Source organism: Diabrotica virgifera, chromosome 2 (assembly GCF_917563875.1).
Source record: "Diabrotica virgifera virgifera chromosome 2, PGI_DIABVI_V3a".
Classification (NCBI taxonomy): domain Eukaryota; kingdom Metazoa; phylum Arthropoda; class Insecta; order Coleoptera; family Chrysomelidae; genus Diabrotica; species Diabrotica virgifera.
Window position 1 is genome coordinate 179144513 of NC_065444.1, and position 16116 is coordinate 179160628.

Below are 16116 nucleotides of genomic sequence, written 5' to 3' on the forward strand. Positions count from 1 at the left end.
GTTGACAAGGATATAGTCTATTTGATTTCTTACTGTGTGATCTGGAGTATCCTAAGGAGATTTCCACGTATACAATCGTCTTGGAGGAAGATCATAAAAGGTGTTTGTCTTTCAGCACGTAGCGTTTCGTTTCCGAAAAATATTGATTTTAATGGTTTTAAATATGAACAGTTCATACTGTCCGGAGCGTATAGTATCAGACAACTCTTTTTAAAATCAAGTTTTTCGGAAACAGTGTTGCCAATCGGCTGATAATTATCCGATTTGCGTACCTTTTGGAAAGTTGTCGTATCTTCTTCGTACCTTTAAATAAATCGGATATTTGCGGATATTTTTCAGTGTATCTACCATCGACTAAAACTTTCTCATCCATATATTCCCAACACCAACAACACATTAATTTTGTTTGGTTCCACCCAAATTTTTATAAATAGCCTATACTGGATGAATGTTAGTGACATCCGATACTTTTCATCTTTTGGCAAAAGGGACATGTGCCGATTCTTTTGTTTAGAATTTAAATGCACAAGTGCATCCACTTAAGGCATACTAATCCAATTCAAATTTCAAAAACCGTTATACAGTGTGAAAGGCACTTATGAAATAAAATTATTTGTGTCCTTGTTTTAAAGAATTATAAAAAGCGCTGACCCGTCGATTTTAATATATATAAATGTACATTTTTTAAATATAAATTTAAATCTACAGGGTGATTGACGCAAGCCTGGCAGAGTCCATATGATTTATTTTTATTGGAACACCCTATATATTTTTATATTTTTAAAAGCAGCTTAACAACCAATTTTAACGAAATATAATTAACAATAATACAGGGTGAAATTTTGAAATTAGAAAATTAGAAAGTATGGAAACTACTTATGGAATAAAATTGTTTGTGTACTTATTTTGGAAAATTATTAAAAAATGCTGTGACTCGTTAACTTTTAAAGTCAAATGGGCGCTTTATAAACATAGATTTAAATATACAGGGTGCGACACGAAAGTCTAGCATAGTCCATGATTTTTAGTTTTAATGAATCACCCAGTACATTTTTGTGTTATTAGAAGCTAATGTTATTAATATAATTATATTTATGATTTTTTGAGGAATGTAATGGTAGTATGAAAACAACTTTCCGGCACAGAAACGTCACTTTACTGCACACTACTGTCAGTTATTCTGTGAGAAAATATTAAGCTTGTTAACATAAAATTGTGCAGAAAAATGCATTTGGAATAGTGGTTGTAGAAAAATCTACTTATTTGAAACTAGTAATATCTAGATATCTACTAATTAACTCAAAAATCCTTCAATTTTTTTGCCTATAAAAATTATTTAGTCGGGCATTAACGTTGAACGTATCACAGGTATTATGGATAATAACTTGGATACCTTAATAACTACAAGACTGTCAAATACATTTCTATTGTTTTAGTTGTAATAAATCTTTAGTTGTTAAAAGAGCGTAGGCGCAAAATTTCGGACCAATAATCTTTAATCTTATTCATTTTTTTCGAATCCTGAGAAAACTAATCAATATTTTTGAAAAATTTGAACGCAGAATGAAAGATTACATTATTATAGAGGGCTGAAAGTCCCTTAGAATAAACAAAATGTTTCTTTTGAATGAGATATTTGAAATTAAAAATCACACTCAATATTCTCTTTTCCTTTTACCCCTGTAACATATTAGAATAAAAATTATAAAAGTCTTCAGAGACTTTCGGCCTTCGGTAATAATGTAATCTTTCATTCTGCGTTTAAATTTTTAAATAATATTTATTAGCTGTCTCAGGACTCGAAAAAATAATGCATTTTGAAAGCATTGACCAGAAATTTTGCGCCTATGCTATTAATGTAGCTGTAGTTTATTTTGTATTGATTTATTTATTATTTATTTTTCCAGTACCTAGTTTTAGGTAGTTATTATGTTTTAATAAAATAATTATAATAAATTAATATAACGATCCAAATAATGAAATATTTAGATTTATTTATTTATTTAGAATTTAACACTTACGATAATACTAAATACGAATAATATAATAATAGTAAGTAAATAGTATTTACATACATGAATTAGGAAATAATCAGCTAGGATACGAGATTTTCATCTATAAACGAAAATTTTTAAACTTTGAAATAGAGAAAGTAGATTAAAGGGCCGGTTGCGGTTGTTCGAACGCTAATCAGAAATGGAATCAACTGATCATTATCAAATATTTAATTACTGTCAATGTCAACTTTGATTGGGTTGCTGAAAACATAATTGATTACAATTATGAGATTAGATTAATAAATCAATTATCTTAATAATTGTTACGTTAATTGATAATTAATAATTAATTAATAAATCAATTATGGTAATTATCATAATGATAATTGATTACAATCAACTGATTGGCGTACGAACAATGGATTTTGTTATTTGTTAGTTGTTAAGGGGACTAAAAGAATAACATTGGCAACATTCATTTTAATAACAGAATCATTTTTGACCTAGCGTACCTTTTCGTGACAAATCGGATATTTTTCGAGCGATTATCGGATAATCTAGAGAAATGCCATTGGCAACACTGTTCGGAAACTACGCTACGTGCCGGAACGGTGCGGGCATGATAATATGATTCTTGCTTTAGTAGTATTTCGTTTTTCCGAATTCTTTTGACAATATTAGTAAGGTCACTGTAAAATTCTTCTATAATTTCTTCTGGGGCGTCTGCCGCAGAAGCGGATGCCCCAGAAGAAATAGTACCTTTCGTATAATCTATTAATTAATTATTAATAATGTAACCGGCAATACTGAGCTCTAAGCTTCCATATTATTTACATAGGCCTATGTTTCTCCTACTGCAAAGTCACTGCGAAACGCGCTATGAGATACATTTCTTTATTTATTAACAAATAACGATTCAGAAACAATTTCATTTTTAGGAATTACCGAACAGGTATTAAAATGGCCCCCAATGTATATTCTGGGAAGATTGTCTTATAGTGTTTATCTGGTACATTGTACAATAATTTTGTCCAGACAAGCAACAGCAAGAACTCCTGCATATATTTCAGAAATACAGATTGTAAGTATTTTAAAACTTTTAACTTTTTTAAAGTTATACTTCTTTACGCGCGATATGAGGGTGAATTTTTGTATGTTAAAACCTACGATCCGGGCGCATGCGCATTATAACTTTGTTCTGATTGGATGTTCAAATGACATGTCAAAAATTATCCAATATGGCAGCTGTAGCGCAGCTGTGGTTTGGACGGTTGACGGTTTGGTTATGTATGGTTGTTGCGTTTTAAAATTTGTGGGAAGAGAAACAACAAACAAAGGTTAGTTAATAGGTATACTGCCTTTTTAAATAGCTTTCATATTATATTTTTGAAGTTATACTTCAAAATGTTTTAATTTATGTATATATCAGTCCAGAAAAGGTGTAGAAAGAATATATTAGTGTTTTTAAATAAATTTTTCTACAAACGTGTTAAAAATGCAATTTTTAGGACTCCATAGGAGCGTTAAAAATGCTACTTTAAGACACTAGTGCTTTAAAATTTTTAAGGCACTGCAGTTAAAAGTGAATTGTCAAATTGTGAAACGTCAAAATATTTATATTTCATTTATTAACATTAATATTAATAATACAACTTGCGCAATTTGAAAAAGGTGGTTTAAAAGGTTTTTTATTATAATTTTGTGTCTTTGGATTTGTCTTCCTTGGGCGTAAAATAATAAAACATCTATTTTTATATTTCACTTGTCACCGTGATGTATAATTATGTATATCTGAAAGGTAAGTAGCATGCGGCTTGATGGCCTTATGGGTAGAGAATTGGACCAGAGATCAAAAAATCGCGAGATTGCGGGTTCAAATCCCGGACGATTCATAATTTTTTCTTTTTTTTTTTAATATTTGGCATTGTTAAGTTTTGGTTCATTTTTGGTAATTATTGTTAATTTTTTGTATTGTAACTGTTAAGTAGGTATATTTATTTCGTTGAAATTATATTATAATAGAAGTATAACTTCTTACGTGCGTACAAAGTACACACACATTCTTTTTTTTTTATTTGCTATCAGCGTGCCTTTACTACTTAGGGTCATAGGCACAAACACAGTTTACAACCATTACTCCAATCTTAAAACTTTATGATATTTATTAGTAAGGTTCTGAAACTCTTTCCTCGTGGCATGTTGAATTTAATATTATTATTCTAAGGTTGCGTTCACTACGGAGTCCAAAGGATGGTATCCTAGCCTAGAGCATGGTATCGTACACTTCAAATTCGTGAATTCTCGCAATTAAAATAATGCATTTATTTTACATAGCGATCGATAATATAGTTTCGATCGCCAGGTAAAATAAATACATTATTTTAAATCCGAAAATTCACGAATATGAAAAGTACGATACCATGCTCTAGGCTAGGATACCATCCTTTGGTCTCCATGACCATAAAGCGTCGTTTAGACACAGCGATAAGTCACAGCAAATTATCGTGATGACGAGTTGCTGCGATTTGTTGATGATTGAAACGTTGTTTAGACGCTGCGATATGTTGCTGCGATTTATCGCGATGTGATTGACCACGACAAATTGAAGAGGGGAGTATTGTGTACATTTTACACCCTTCAATAAATTATAACGAGTTTTCATCCTTATAGATCCTGTTAACTTCATCACAAAAATATAAAGGTTGGGTATGTTATACAGGGTATTTACAAAGTTATAACCAATTTTATATGAAAATCGTAACAAGTTCAACTCACTTTATAAATATATAGCACAACGGCAATGGTTTATTGATGCCATATTTTTTATTTATTGTCAAAATTTTTAAAAATGATTAATATTGCTAATTTTTTTTATATCTAATACAGGGTGAGTTAAGACTCAAGTACATTATTTTCTTAGTAAAATTTAAATGGGATACCCTGTTTTTTGTATCAGTATTGAAAAGTACCATTATCATGTTTTAATTAGTACGTATACAACATTCCTTATGTCTAAATTTATTAGTTTTCGAGATATTTTCATTTTTCAATGGACCATTAACGTGGCTACCCAGATCACCAGAATTTAATAAACTGGACTGATGTTTTTCGGGGTTACTTTAGGAATGAAGTTTATAAAATGCCTCCAACAGCAAGAGATGAGATGAAAAATAAAATGCAAAGTGTATTTCGAAGTGTTAATTTACAAATGCTTCGTAGTGTAAGTGTAAGTAACTTATTCAATGACCGTTTTTAGGCGTGCATATAATGTGTTAGGCGGTCATTTTGAAAAACTTTGTAATTACATACATATTTAAAATATTTTAATTTTTTCCAAAAATGTTGTGTTTTGTGTTCATGTCTTTTTTGTAAATTTTTTTACTGATTAATTATTTTTTGTTACATTGGTACATTTACATACAAAAGTAGTTTTTATTTGTTTTAACAAAATGTTTGTTTTGTGTATGTTTTTTTTTTGCAAAATTTATAACTAACAAATTATTTTTCTTACCTGTTTCTTAAACTTACACACAAAATTAGTTTTTAATTGTTTCAAAAATTTTGTAAGTATGTAGTGGTTGTGTTTTTTTTTTGTAAAATTTATTACTAATAAATTATATTTCTTTCTTTATTTGCTACATTGTTACATTTATTACCAGAATGGTAATGGTAGGGGAGCCCAAGCGGGGATTTTTGCAGTTATCCGAGCGCGTCAGATTATCATATGGGGAGAAACCTGGTACCCTGCAGATGTACCTCTACCATATATTGGCTCTAAACACAAGAGAGTTCGTTAAGGGGGACCCGGAAAAAATCTATCCCTAAAAATACTCGAAATTGTCAGATTAAGATAAGGTAAGTTAAGTACATGCAAAAGAGTATATATTTCAAAAATCTGACGATTTGAGCGGGGCGTAAGGAAATGGGTGAGTCAAAATTAAAAAAAAAGAGAATATTTCGCGAAATTAAGCTCAAATCGAAAAACTAATAACTGCATGTTTAATATTTTTCAAAAATCTATCGAATGATACCAAACATGATCCCCCACGGAGAGGAGTGGGGGCTAAATTAAAAATTTTAAATACAAATGCCGCGATATTTCGCCAAATAAACATCAGATTGAAAAGCTGCAAAATACACTTATTCTATATTTCCAAAAAATCTTTCGAATGGTACCAAACACGACCCCCCACGAAGGTGGGGTGGGGGGTTACTTAAAAATCCTAAAGAGGTGCCCCAAATTTTAATTACAAATTTGGATTCTCTACGTAAAAATAAGCAACTTATATTCGAAACATTTTTCCGAATTATAAATAGATGGCGCTACAATCGGAAATAACGATTGTTGGAAAATTGAGTTAAAAAATGGCAAGTCCCACTTAAATGGAAAATTTTACTAAACTTTTTTTGGTTTTAGTACCTAATAATCACAACCCAATAGGTCCCCACAGCGCTCGAGTGACATATTTAGCATACTTTGCTCCACTACCATAATCAGTGATCGTAAATTGTCAGTTTTAGACAATCCAGTCATGGCTTACTCAAAATTTGGAAACTTTTAGACCAGTAATTAATAATTTGCTCTGAAAAATGAAAATAACTCGAAAACTAATAAATTTAGACATAGGGAATGTTTTATAAAAATTAAAGTACGGTAATGATACTTTTAGATAGTGATATAAAATACAGGGTGTTTCATTTAAAATTACTGAGAAAATAATGTACTCGCATTTTGACTCACCCTGTATACAATATACAGAAAATTAGCAAATTTATGAAAATTTTGACAATAAATAAAAAATATTGCATCAATAATCCATTGCTTTTGTGCTTATTTTTATTTATACAGTGAGTTGAACTTTAGGTTACGTGTTACGATTTTCGTATAAAATTGGTTATAGTTTTGTAAGTACCATGTATTTATAACCGTTGTATAACATAGCAAACCTTTATATTTTTGTAATGGAGAAGTTAACATGATTTCAAGTATAAAATAAAATATATTTTATTCCATTAAAAACAAACATAAATTTGATCTGCCACTATGTTATAAAACACCCTGTAACATTCTAATTCATTTTGAAATGTGAATCTCAAAGTTGGCTACAATTCTTGTTATTAACTTTTATTGCTATCTATTACTACAACGGATCTACTGAGCCCCCCAACGGATCTTTACCCCACAAATAAATCACCCTGTACATATAATTCTTATAGTTGATAAAATATTATATTATTGTTGATTAATGGGCAAAACCACATAGTATCAGATTATAAGCATTATCAAATAAATGGTATCCATTTAATTGGATATGTAAATAAATTCTAATTCGCTAAAATTCTCCTAAATTGATGCAATCCAACTCCTACTCCGATAAATCGCTGTACCGTTTAGACACGACGATAAATTGAAACAACTCGATCGTTACAATAAATTGATGCAATCCGATACCAACTTCTATCCAACTCCAACTTTGATATATCTCTGAGATGCACCGTTTACACACAACGATAAATTACAACAACTCGATTGATATCGGTGAATTGCTTGGTTTATCGCTATGTCTAAACGCCGCTTTAAATACGATCAGGTCGATCTGTACCGCAATGGCAACGATCTGTTGAACGGATGACATTATTTGATATGTATTTTAATATTAAAAATTATAAAAAAACAAGGGGTGCCCTATGTAATTTTTTCCTAACTAGAATTAATTAATAAAAAAATTACTTCTTTTATAAATTAAAAAAAATCGGCCTGGGCAGATATTATTTTAGGCTTTTTGGAATACTTGGAACAACAAACGTATCTTAAGTTTATGGAATTCGAGTTAATATTTCGTTCGAACAATAAAAGAACGAATGCTGACGATTTTCAAGGCTCAAAAAATAAGTAAAAAGTAAAATTTTTGAAATTACGAAATACCTAAATTCAAGTTCTAACCTTATTTTATCAGTTCTTGTAAGGACTTGTAAGTATCTTGTATTGTGGGCTTATTTTATTTTAAAATATTGTTTTTAGTTGTTATTACAGTCTGATCGCCCGTTTTCCCATAAAAGCCTTCCTCATTAACAAATATATTGTAGAGCAAAACACAGCAAAAATGTGTATAGGGACCTTATAGTATGATATAGTTAGACCCAAACCCAGACATCCAAAGTGAAAGTTATACTCCAACACCAAATTGTTCTATATTGTCCACATAATGTTCAGAAAAAAGTCACACCATTTTGAGCGTCGGGTTTGGGGGGGAGAGGGGGGAGAAATCTGCAAATTCGTAGTTTTTCAGGTTTTTCGTCAATATTTCTAAAACTAAGCGGTTTAGCATGAACAACCTTCTACACAAAATTGTTCTACATTAAATTTTAAATAAAAAAGGCCCTATGCATAACTCTTCTAAAATGAACGGTTCCAAAGTTACGGAGGTAGTATAGTATAATTGGTCCAAAAAAAGGCCTAACTCAGACATCCAAAGTAAAAGTTTTCCTTGTACACCAAATTGTTATATATGGTCCACATATTGTTCAGTAAAAAAATACACCATTTTGAGCGTCCGGTTTGGGGGGAGATGGGGGAGAAGTCGGTAAATTAGTAGTTTTTTTTTAAGTTTTCCGTCAATGTTTCTAAAACTATACTTTAGCGTAAGGAATGTTTTATAGAAAAATGTTCTACAAAAAATTTAAAACAAAAAAAGCCTTGATACATAATTGTTATAGAATCAACGGTTCCAAAGTTACGGAGGGTGAAAAGTGGAGGTTTTCGATACTTTTTATATCTACCGATTTCTCCCCCCTCTCCCCCCATACCCGACGCTCAAAATGGTGTGACTTTTTTCTGAACATTATGTGGACCATATAGAACAATTTGGTGTTGGAGGATAACTTTCACTTTGGATGTCTGGGTTTTTGGTATAGTTATATTATAAATATTGCCCAAAAAATATAAAAAATATCGAAAACCTCGACTTTTCACCCTCCGTAACTCTGGAACCGTTGATTTTATAACAATTATGTATCGAACATTTTTTGTTTTAAATTTTATGTGGAACATTTTTGTATATAACATTTTTTACGCTAAAGCATAGTTTTAGAAATATTGACGAAAATCGTAAAAAAACTACTAATTTACCGGCTTCTCTCCCATCTCCCTCCCAAACCGGACGCTCAAAATGGCGTAACTTTTTACTGAACAATATGTGGACCATATAGAACATTTTGGTGTTGCAGGAAAACTTTTACTTTTGACGTTTGGGTTAGGCCTTTTTTTGGACCAGTTATACTATACTACCTCCGTAACTTTTGAACCATTGATTTTAGAAAGATTATGCATAGGGCCTTTTTTATTTCAAATTTAATGTAGAACAATTTTGTATAAAGGGTTGTTCATGCTGAACCGCATAGTTTTAGAAATATTGGCGAAAATCTTAAAAAACTACGAATTTACCGATTTCTCCCCCTCTTCCCCCAAACCCGACGCTTAAAATGTTGTGACTTTTTTCTGGACATTGTGTGGACCATATAGAACAATTTGGTGTTGAAGGATAACTTTCACTTTGGATGTCTGGGTTATGCCATCTTTTGCATCAACTATACTATACTATTATAGAAGAAGGTTTGAGCTAAAAATTAGGGGCTTGATGATTACACAAACAATATTTTTTACTTGTGATTTTGAGCCTTGAAAATCGCCATTTTTTGTTTTTCTTTTAGTTTGAAATTATTTTTAACTCAAAAACGATGAACTTAAAAGAAAAATTACAACAGAATTTATTTCTAATAATCTCTATCTGCCCGGGCAGAAACATTTTTTTAATAAGTATATAAAAAACGTCATTTTTTAATTATTATTAATTAATTATAGTTAGTTATTAATTTTTAGGGTCCTAAAATTCATATCAAATAATATAAAAGTTAAAAAGACCATGAATTTAAAATTCTGGATAGATATAAAATAGATTTAAAATAGATTTTATAATATTTTCTATAAATGGAATCCAGACGATGCAATACTAATGTCTCAAAGTGAAGATGATTTACAACGTATTTATCTCGCTTGTCGTTTCCCCATTACTTAGGATCGTGATTTCCACCAATATTCCTAACAATTTTATTCCATTGCTCTCTATATTTAGCTGCTCTAAGAGCTTCGCAGAATGACTTTCCAGCTGAATTCTTAATTTGATCGGACCATCTAGTTGGTGATCGTCCTCTTGATCTTCTCCCCGGAACGTTTCCAGAAACAATTAATATCTCCAAACTATCGTCACCTATGCGAAACACGTGACCGAAGAATTGCAGAATTCGTTGCAGATATATTGTGGAGAGCCTTTTTTTAATTTGGAGTTGGTTTAGAATGGAAACGTTTATCCTATGAGCTGTCCAAGGTATGCGCAGAAAATGCGCAAAATGCGGTCCAAAAGCACCACACTTGCACTCAAAGAGTCCAAGTATCTGCGCCGTATTGAAATATTGAGAATACAACGGCATTCACCAGTCTCATCTTGATATTTTGAGAAATAAATCTGTTTTTCCAAACTTTAGTTAGGCGATTCATCGCATTTTTTGCAATACCAATACGTCTACGAACTCCTACTTCACAGTTACCATCGTCAGTTATACTAGACCCGAGATAGACAAAGTTGTTTACTATCTGGTATTCCTGTAACATGTTAATTAGTTGAATAGTGTCGAATCTGTCGAACATCATTATTTTTGTCTTAGCTTTATTGATTTTCACATCACACCAACTTTATTGCTTTCGTACTCAACTCTTCGCAGGATCAAACATTTCTAACAACGTATGCTGCACCAATTTAACATAACCGCCAGAATATTTAACATGTTAATTTCCCCCAAAAGGACAAAATTCATGGTTATAACAGCAAATCCAATAACATGTAAATTGGAGCTGGAGGGCTAATAGAACAAGTGATGGAGTTTTAATATCTAGGCATCACATCATCTAGCTACGGAAGGCTCGAAACAGAAGTGGAAGATCAAGTGAATAAAAATATTGGAAAAGAAATGAAAGGCAGAATTTACAAAATAGTCATCAGACCAATGCAGAAACACGACCCGACACGGAGAGGACAAAAAATTGCTCGAAACAGCGGAGATGAAAACCCTTCGAAACATCGATGGTAAGACTCTATGGGACACAGAGCTAGAAGTACAGATGTACAATGGAGATTCAAGGTGGACAATATTAATAACTGAATAAGAAACAGAAGAATAGAATGGAATGACCTCATACGCCAAATGACAACAAATAGTGTAATAAGGATAGCGAGAGACAGTTCCCCAATAGCAAGACGATCAGTGGGAAGACCATGAAAACGATGGAACGACAACTTACTAGAGACACATTTAAAAAACAGACAGTCATATTTATACAAATATAAGAAGAAGAAGTATTTTTGTTTTATAAATAAGAAACAAAAATTCTGATAATAGAAGGTAAAATAAGGATGGGAGGCCGCTTTTCTATAAAATCACCGGGCCGCTTGAAAAGTTCCAGCACGCCACTGATGTTATTGTTGAACAAAGTAAATTTAAAATTAAGTAAAATGCATTCGAATGCAGTCGAATTTTTATTTATTTAAATTAAAAATTTAATTTTTGTTCATGGCCGTGTTCATGGCCGGCATATGTTTTGGGTATCAGATTTCCGATGGTCTATTCTTCATTCTACTACTGTTGGTATGTTCTTGTTATTGACTTCTGCTTTTAGTGTTGGTAACCAAAACCTGCTGGTAAACCATGCCAGCTTATGGGTTTTCTACACATTTTTCTTCGTTGAGGAGGATAAGACCGATAATGACGTACACAGCGAAAACAAGAGCAGACGCGGAGAAAACACAAAGACTGCTGGAAACAGCAGAAATAAAAGTCTTACGAAAAATAACAAACCGAACTCGTAAGAGACATAGTAAGAAGTGAGGAAATACGAAAAGGATGTGGTATAGAAGAAATAAACATGTGGACAGAAAGACGAAAATTAGGATGGAATCAACACATAGAAGGAATGATAGAAAATAGAATAGTACGAGTAGCAACAGACAAATCGCCAAATGGAAGTTCATTGGGACAACCAAGGAAAAGATGGTCAGACAATGTCAATTGAAGCTAAAAACTGAAGTAAAATAGGCACTGAGCCTATTTATAAAGTAGGAAAAAGAATAAATCTGCCTAGGGGTTATAAGCGCGAAGACTGAGTGGATTGAGTAGCTCACCCGCGTTCACACTCACTGCCGGTCCCAAGCCTGGATAAAAGAGGAGCATTGATGGGCCAGGTTAGCATCCTACCCATTGTAAAAGAAAACAAGGCTCAAAGAACCGATATAAAGCTTCGGAACCCGACGGAACCTAAGATGACGAACCACGCAAAGAAAAGGAAAACGAGAAGGAAAAAGAAGCCCACAATCAGACTAGCAACATGGAACATCACTTCGCTCGACAAGAAAGACCAAGAGATAATAGAAGAACTGATAAACAAAACATAGACATTTGTGCAATTCAAGAAACCAAGAAGAAAGGTAAAGGCCAAAGAGACTATAACCAATATATTTTAGCAAATAGTGGAGTGACGAAAGAAGAACGAGCACGAGCAGGCGTAGGTATACTTGTCCATAAAACATTTAAAGAGAACAAAAGTAACCGGCGTTACATCCCCGAAAGAATAATACATATGAACATCACAATGGACTACCAAAAATTAAATGTCATATCTATCTATAGCCCCGAGGACTGCAAACCTAAGAAGGAATGAGAGGCATGCTACGAAGAGTTGTAAACCATCCTGGATGACATATTTCATGAAGAAGACATATGGAATTACTATGGGTGATTTTAATGCACGAATCGGAAATGAAATAGCTCCAGGAGTAAAACAAAGATTCAATGAAAACCATGTCAACGCAAATAGAAAACTCATGAACTGAGAATCAATAATAAATTTCTCGACCATCTTCAGTATAAATATACGTTTAAAAACTCCAGGGGAAACAAATCTATGATTGACTTTATAGTCATAATAGAAAAATCCACCCAAAGCAGATTCTAGATAATCGAACTTTAAACTCAGCAGACGCAGGGAGTGCACACAAACTAGTCCTAGCAAAAATAAGAATGAAACTAACACCAAAACATTTTCTATAGGAAATCGCCGAGGCAAAATTCAATGTAGAATCACTGTGGAACGATTCTACAAGAGGAATGTACCAAAGGAGGCTAGCACAGAAGATACAGCTGAAACAAATAGACGGCATCGAAGATATAAACGCGAGCTGGAAGAAAATTAAAAACAACATTGAAGAGGCAGCAACAGAAGCTCTAGGAAACCGCAAAGTCATACTAAACAAAAAACAAACACCATGGTTCAAAAAAGAAATAAAAGAGAAATGTAAAGAGAAGAGAGAGGCCTACATGAAGTACAAAACATCAAACACTAAAGAATCCAGAGGCACCTATAGAAGAATACGAAATGAAACAAACAAATTGGTAAGAAGAAAAAAAAATTAACACTGAAAACAGTTTACCAAAAGGACGGAAAGCGACTTCTACGAAACACAAAAACAAATATGGAGATTCATAAGAAACCAACGAAAAGAAATGGCAGAATTGAAAAAATACAATAATATACCAGCAAACGAATGGAAAAGATACTTGACGGAACTGTTTAAAGGAAAGCAAAATAATCAAAACCATAACCTACCTGAAATAAGACACGAAATAGAAATCAGTTTTCAGGAAGTAGAGATAGCCATAAATTCACTCAAAAATAGAAAGTCGCCAGGACCAGACGGAATAACCAACGAGCTTCTAAAATACGGAGGGGGAAAGTATAACTAGAGATGACAAAACTTATACAAAAACTAATATTGCACTGCAAGTTACCAGACGCATTGAAAAACAGCATAATCATACCAATGTTCAAGAAAGCAGCAAAGAAGAGCCCAAAAATTATAGAGGTATAAATCTACTGAACACCGCATTTAAGCGAACCACAAAATTCCTAACCAACAAAATCAATAAACTAACAACTTTAATCAGATGAACAACAAGGATTCAGATCCGGAAGATCATGCGTAGACGACGTATTTGTACTGAGACAAATCACAAAAAAGGGCAGTGAGTACAATAAACTAGCATATCTATGTTTCATAGACCTGACAAAGGCTTTCGATCGCATCCAAGTCGAAGACGTCTTACACTTACTGTATAGAAGAAACATACAAATCAATATTATAAAAACCATCGAAAACATCTACTTTCATAATCGAATACAGGCAAAGATAAATGGAAAACTAACGCAGTTTATTCCAGTACAAAGTGGAGTGAGACAAGGCGACTCGTTAATAAGCCCACTGCTTAAGGAGTGGTTAATGGGGTGCAGAATGGGGAACAAATAAGTCCAAATATTATGTTGTGCAGACGACGCCGCATTAATCGCCGAGACAGAAGACGATCTCCAAAGATTAATACACATCTTCAATACAACAGCCAAGAAATACAATATGATAAAATCAGCAGAAAAAACCAAATGTATGACAACATCTCAGTACTCACTACGACGTAAAATCGAAATTGATGGGAAAATAATAAAGCAGGAATCAAGGTTTAGATATCTGGGAATAGATATAACCAGCTAGATGATGTTGAAGAGGAAGTACGACAACAAAGCTTAAAAGCAAGTAAAGCGGCGGGATCTCTTAATGACACAATATGGAAGAACAAACACCTAAGACAAGGCACAAAAGCAAAAATCTATAAAGTAGCAATTAGACCTATTGGACATACACGGCGGAGACAAGACCTGACACATCTAAAACGAGACGACTACTAGAAACAACAGATATGAAAATACTCCGACGAATATCATGGAAAAGTCTGTTGGATAGGGAGAGAAGCGAAAACATAAGAAGATCATGCGATATAGAAGATATAAATGGATGGGTGGCAAAACGGAAACAGGAGTGGAACTAACACATTATTAGAATGGTAGAGGATAGGATAGTACGAATAATACGAGATAAGTCACCAAATGGGCGAAGAAGTATTGGCAGATCAAGAAAAAGATGGTGCGATAACTTAAAACAATTTAGGAGGCTAATATTGAAGAAGAAACAGGCTTTAAAGCCTACATACAAGAAGGAAGAAGAAGAAAAAGAAGAAGAATAAGAACAAGAAGAACAAGAGCAAGAAGAAGAAGAAGCAGAAGAAGAAGAAGAAGAAGAAGAAAAAGGAGAAGAAGAAGAAGAAGAAGTAGAAGAAGAAGAAGAAGAAGACGAAGAAGAAGAAGAAGAGTAGAAGGGTATGAAAGCTGTTTCTTTGACTTTTCTTGTTTTCATGTCTGTTTTTTTCATGATTATTGATGCACCTTTCCATTGTACTCTGTGCTCCTTTTCCCAAGGCATGTTTGCATAACTGGGACTTCTCGAAGTCTCTGTTCTTTATGTATTGTTGCGATTGCAACTTGTAAATTATGGTGCAACTGACGCTCGCTTTTTCCTTTCCTACAAGCAAAATAGTTTGGCTAGGTTCAGGGCAGGTATTTTCTGCATAGGTGAAAATGCGTTGGGTCTGAAAACCAGTTTCTTGTGTAAAATGTAGGGTGTGTGCTTCTTTCGCGCCTGTTTTTGGCGAGATTCGTGTGCCGCCACTCAAACAGTCAACATGCATCGACTCAGTGTAATATTAGATCGCTAAATTCGAAATCTCTTTGTAAAAGTTTTAGTAAAGTAGTGATGTTTAGTTTGTTTGTGAAATGATTCTCCAGAATAAAGGTAAATTCATTTATTTAGCTTACTCCCTGCAAGAGTTTTAATTATTTACCCGATCCACATCGAAGGAAGCCGCCGTAACAGGTGGCTTGTACGAAGTAGAGGGAATAATCAACCCCCAATTCCGTCCATTGTTCCTGTCGAGCCGTATATTGACCCTATTCACCCCGGAAGTAGTAGTTTTCCTGTAAAAGCCGGAAGTTCGAGAGTCATTTCAAAAAGCACGACGGCGATCATTTTTCGCTTAAGCAAATGCGTTTCCACATAGTAACGTCAAGATCTTCACGCTACTCGTAAAGAACAGCTTTGTTTTTCTCTCATTTCTGCACAAAGAAAAA

At 33.2% G+C, this 16116-nt stretch overlaps 1 protein-coding gene across 4 annotated transcripts in view; it reads left to right on the forward strand.

The window, feature by feature from the left end:
- Positions 1-16116, forward strand: part of LOC114337262 (nose resistant to fluoxetine protein 6-like) — a 202714-nt gene that overhangs the window by 184634 nt on the left and 1964 nt on the right. For all 4 annotated transcript variants that reach the window (XM_050642947.1, XM_050642951.1, XM_050642949.1 and 1 more), the window contains one exon: positions 2936-3078. In XM_050642947.1, coding sequence (XP_050498904.1) covers positions 2936-3078 — 143 coding nt within the window. The remainder of the gene's footprint in view (positions 1-2935; positions 3079-16116) is intronic.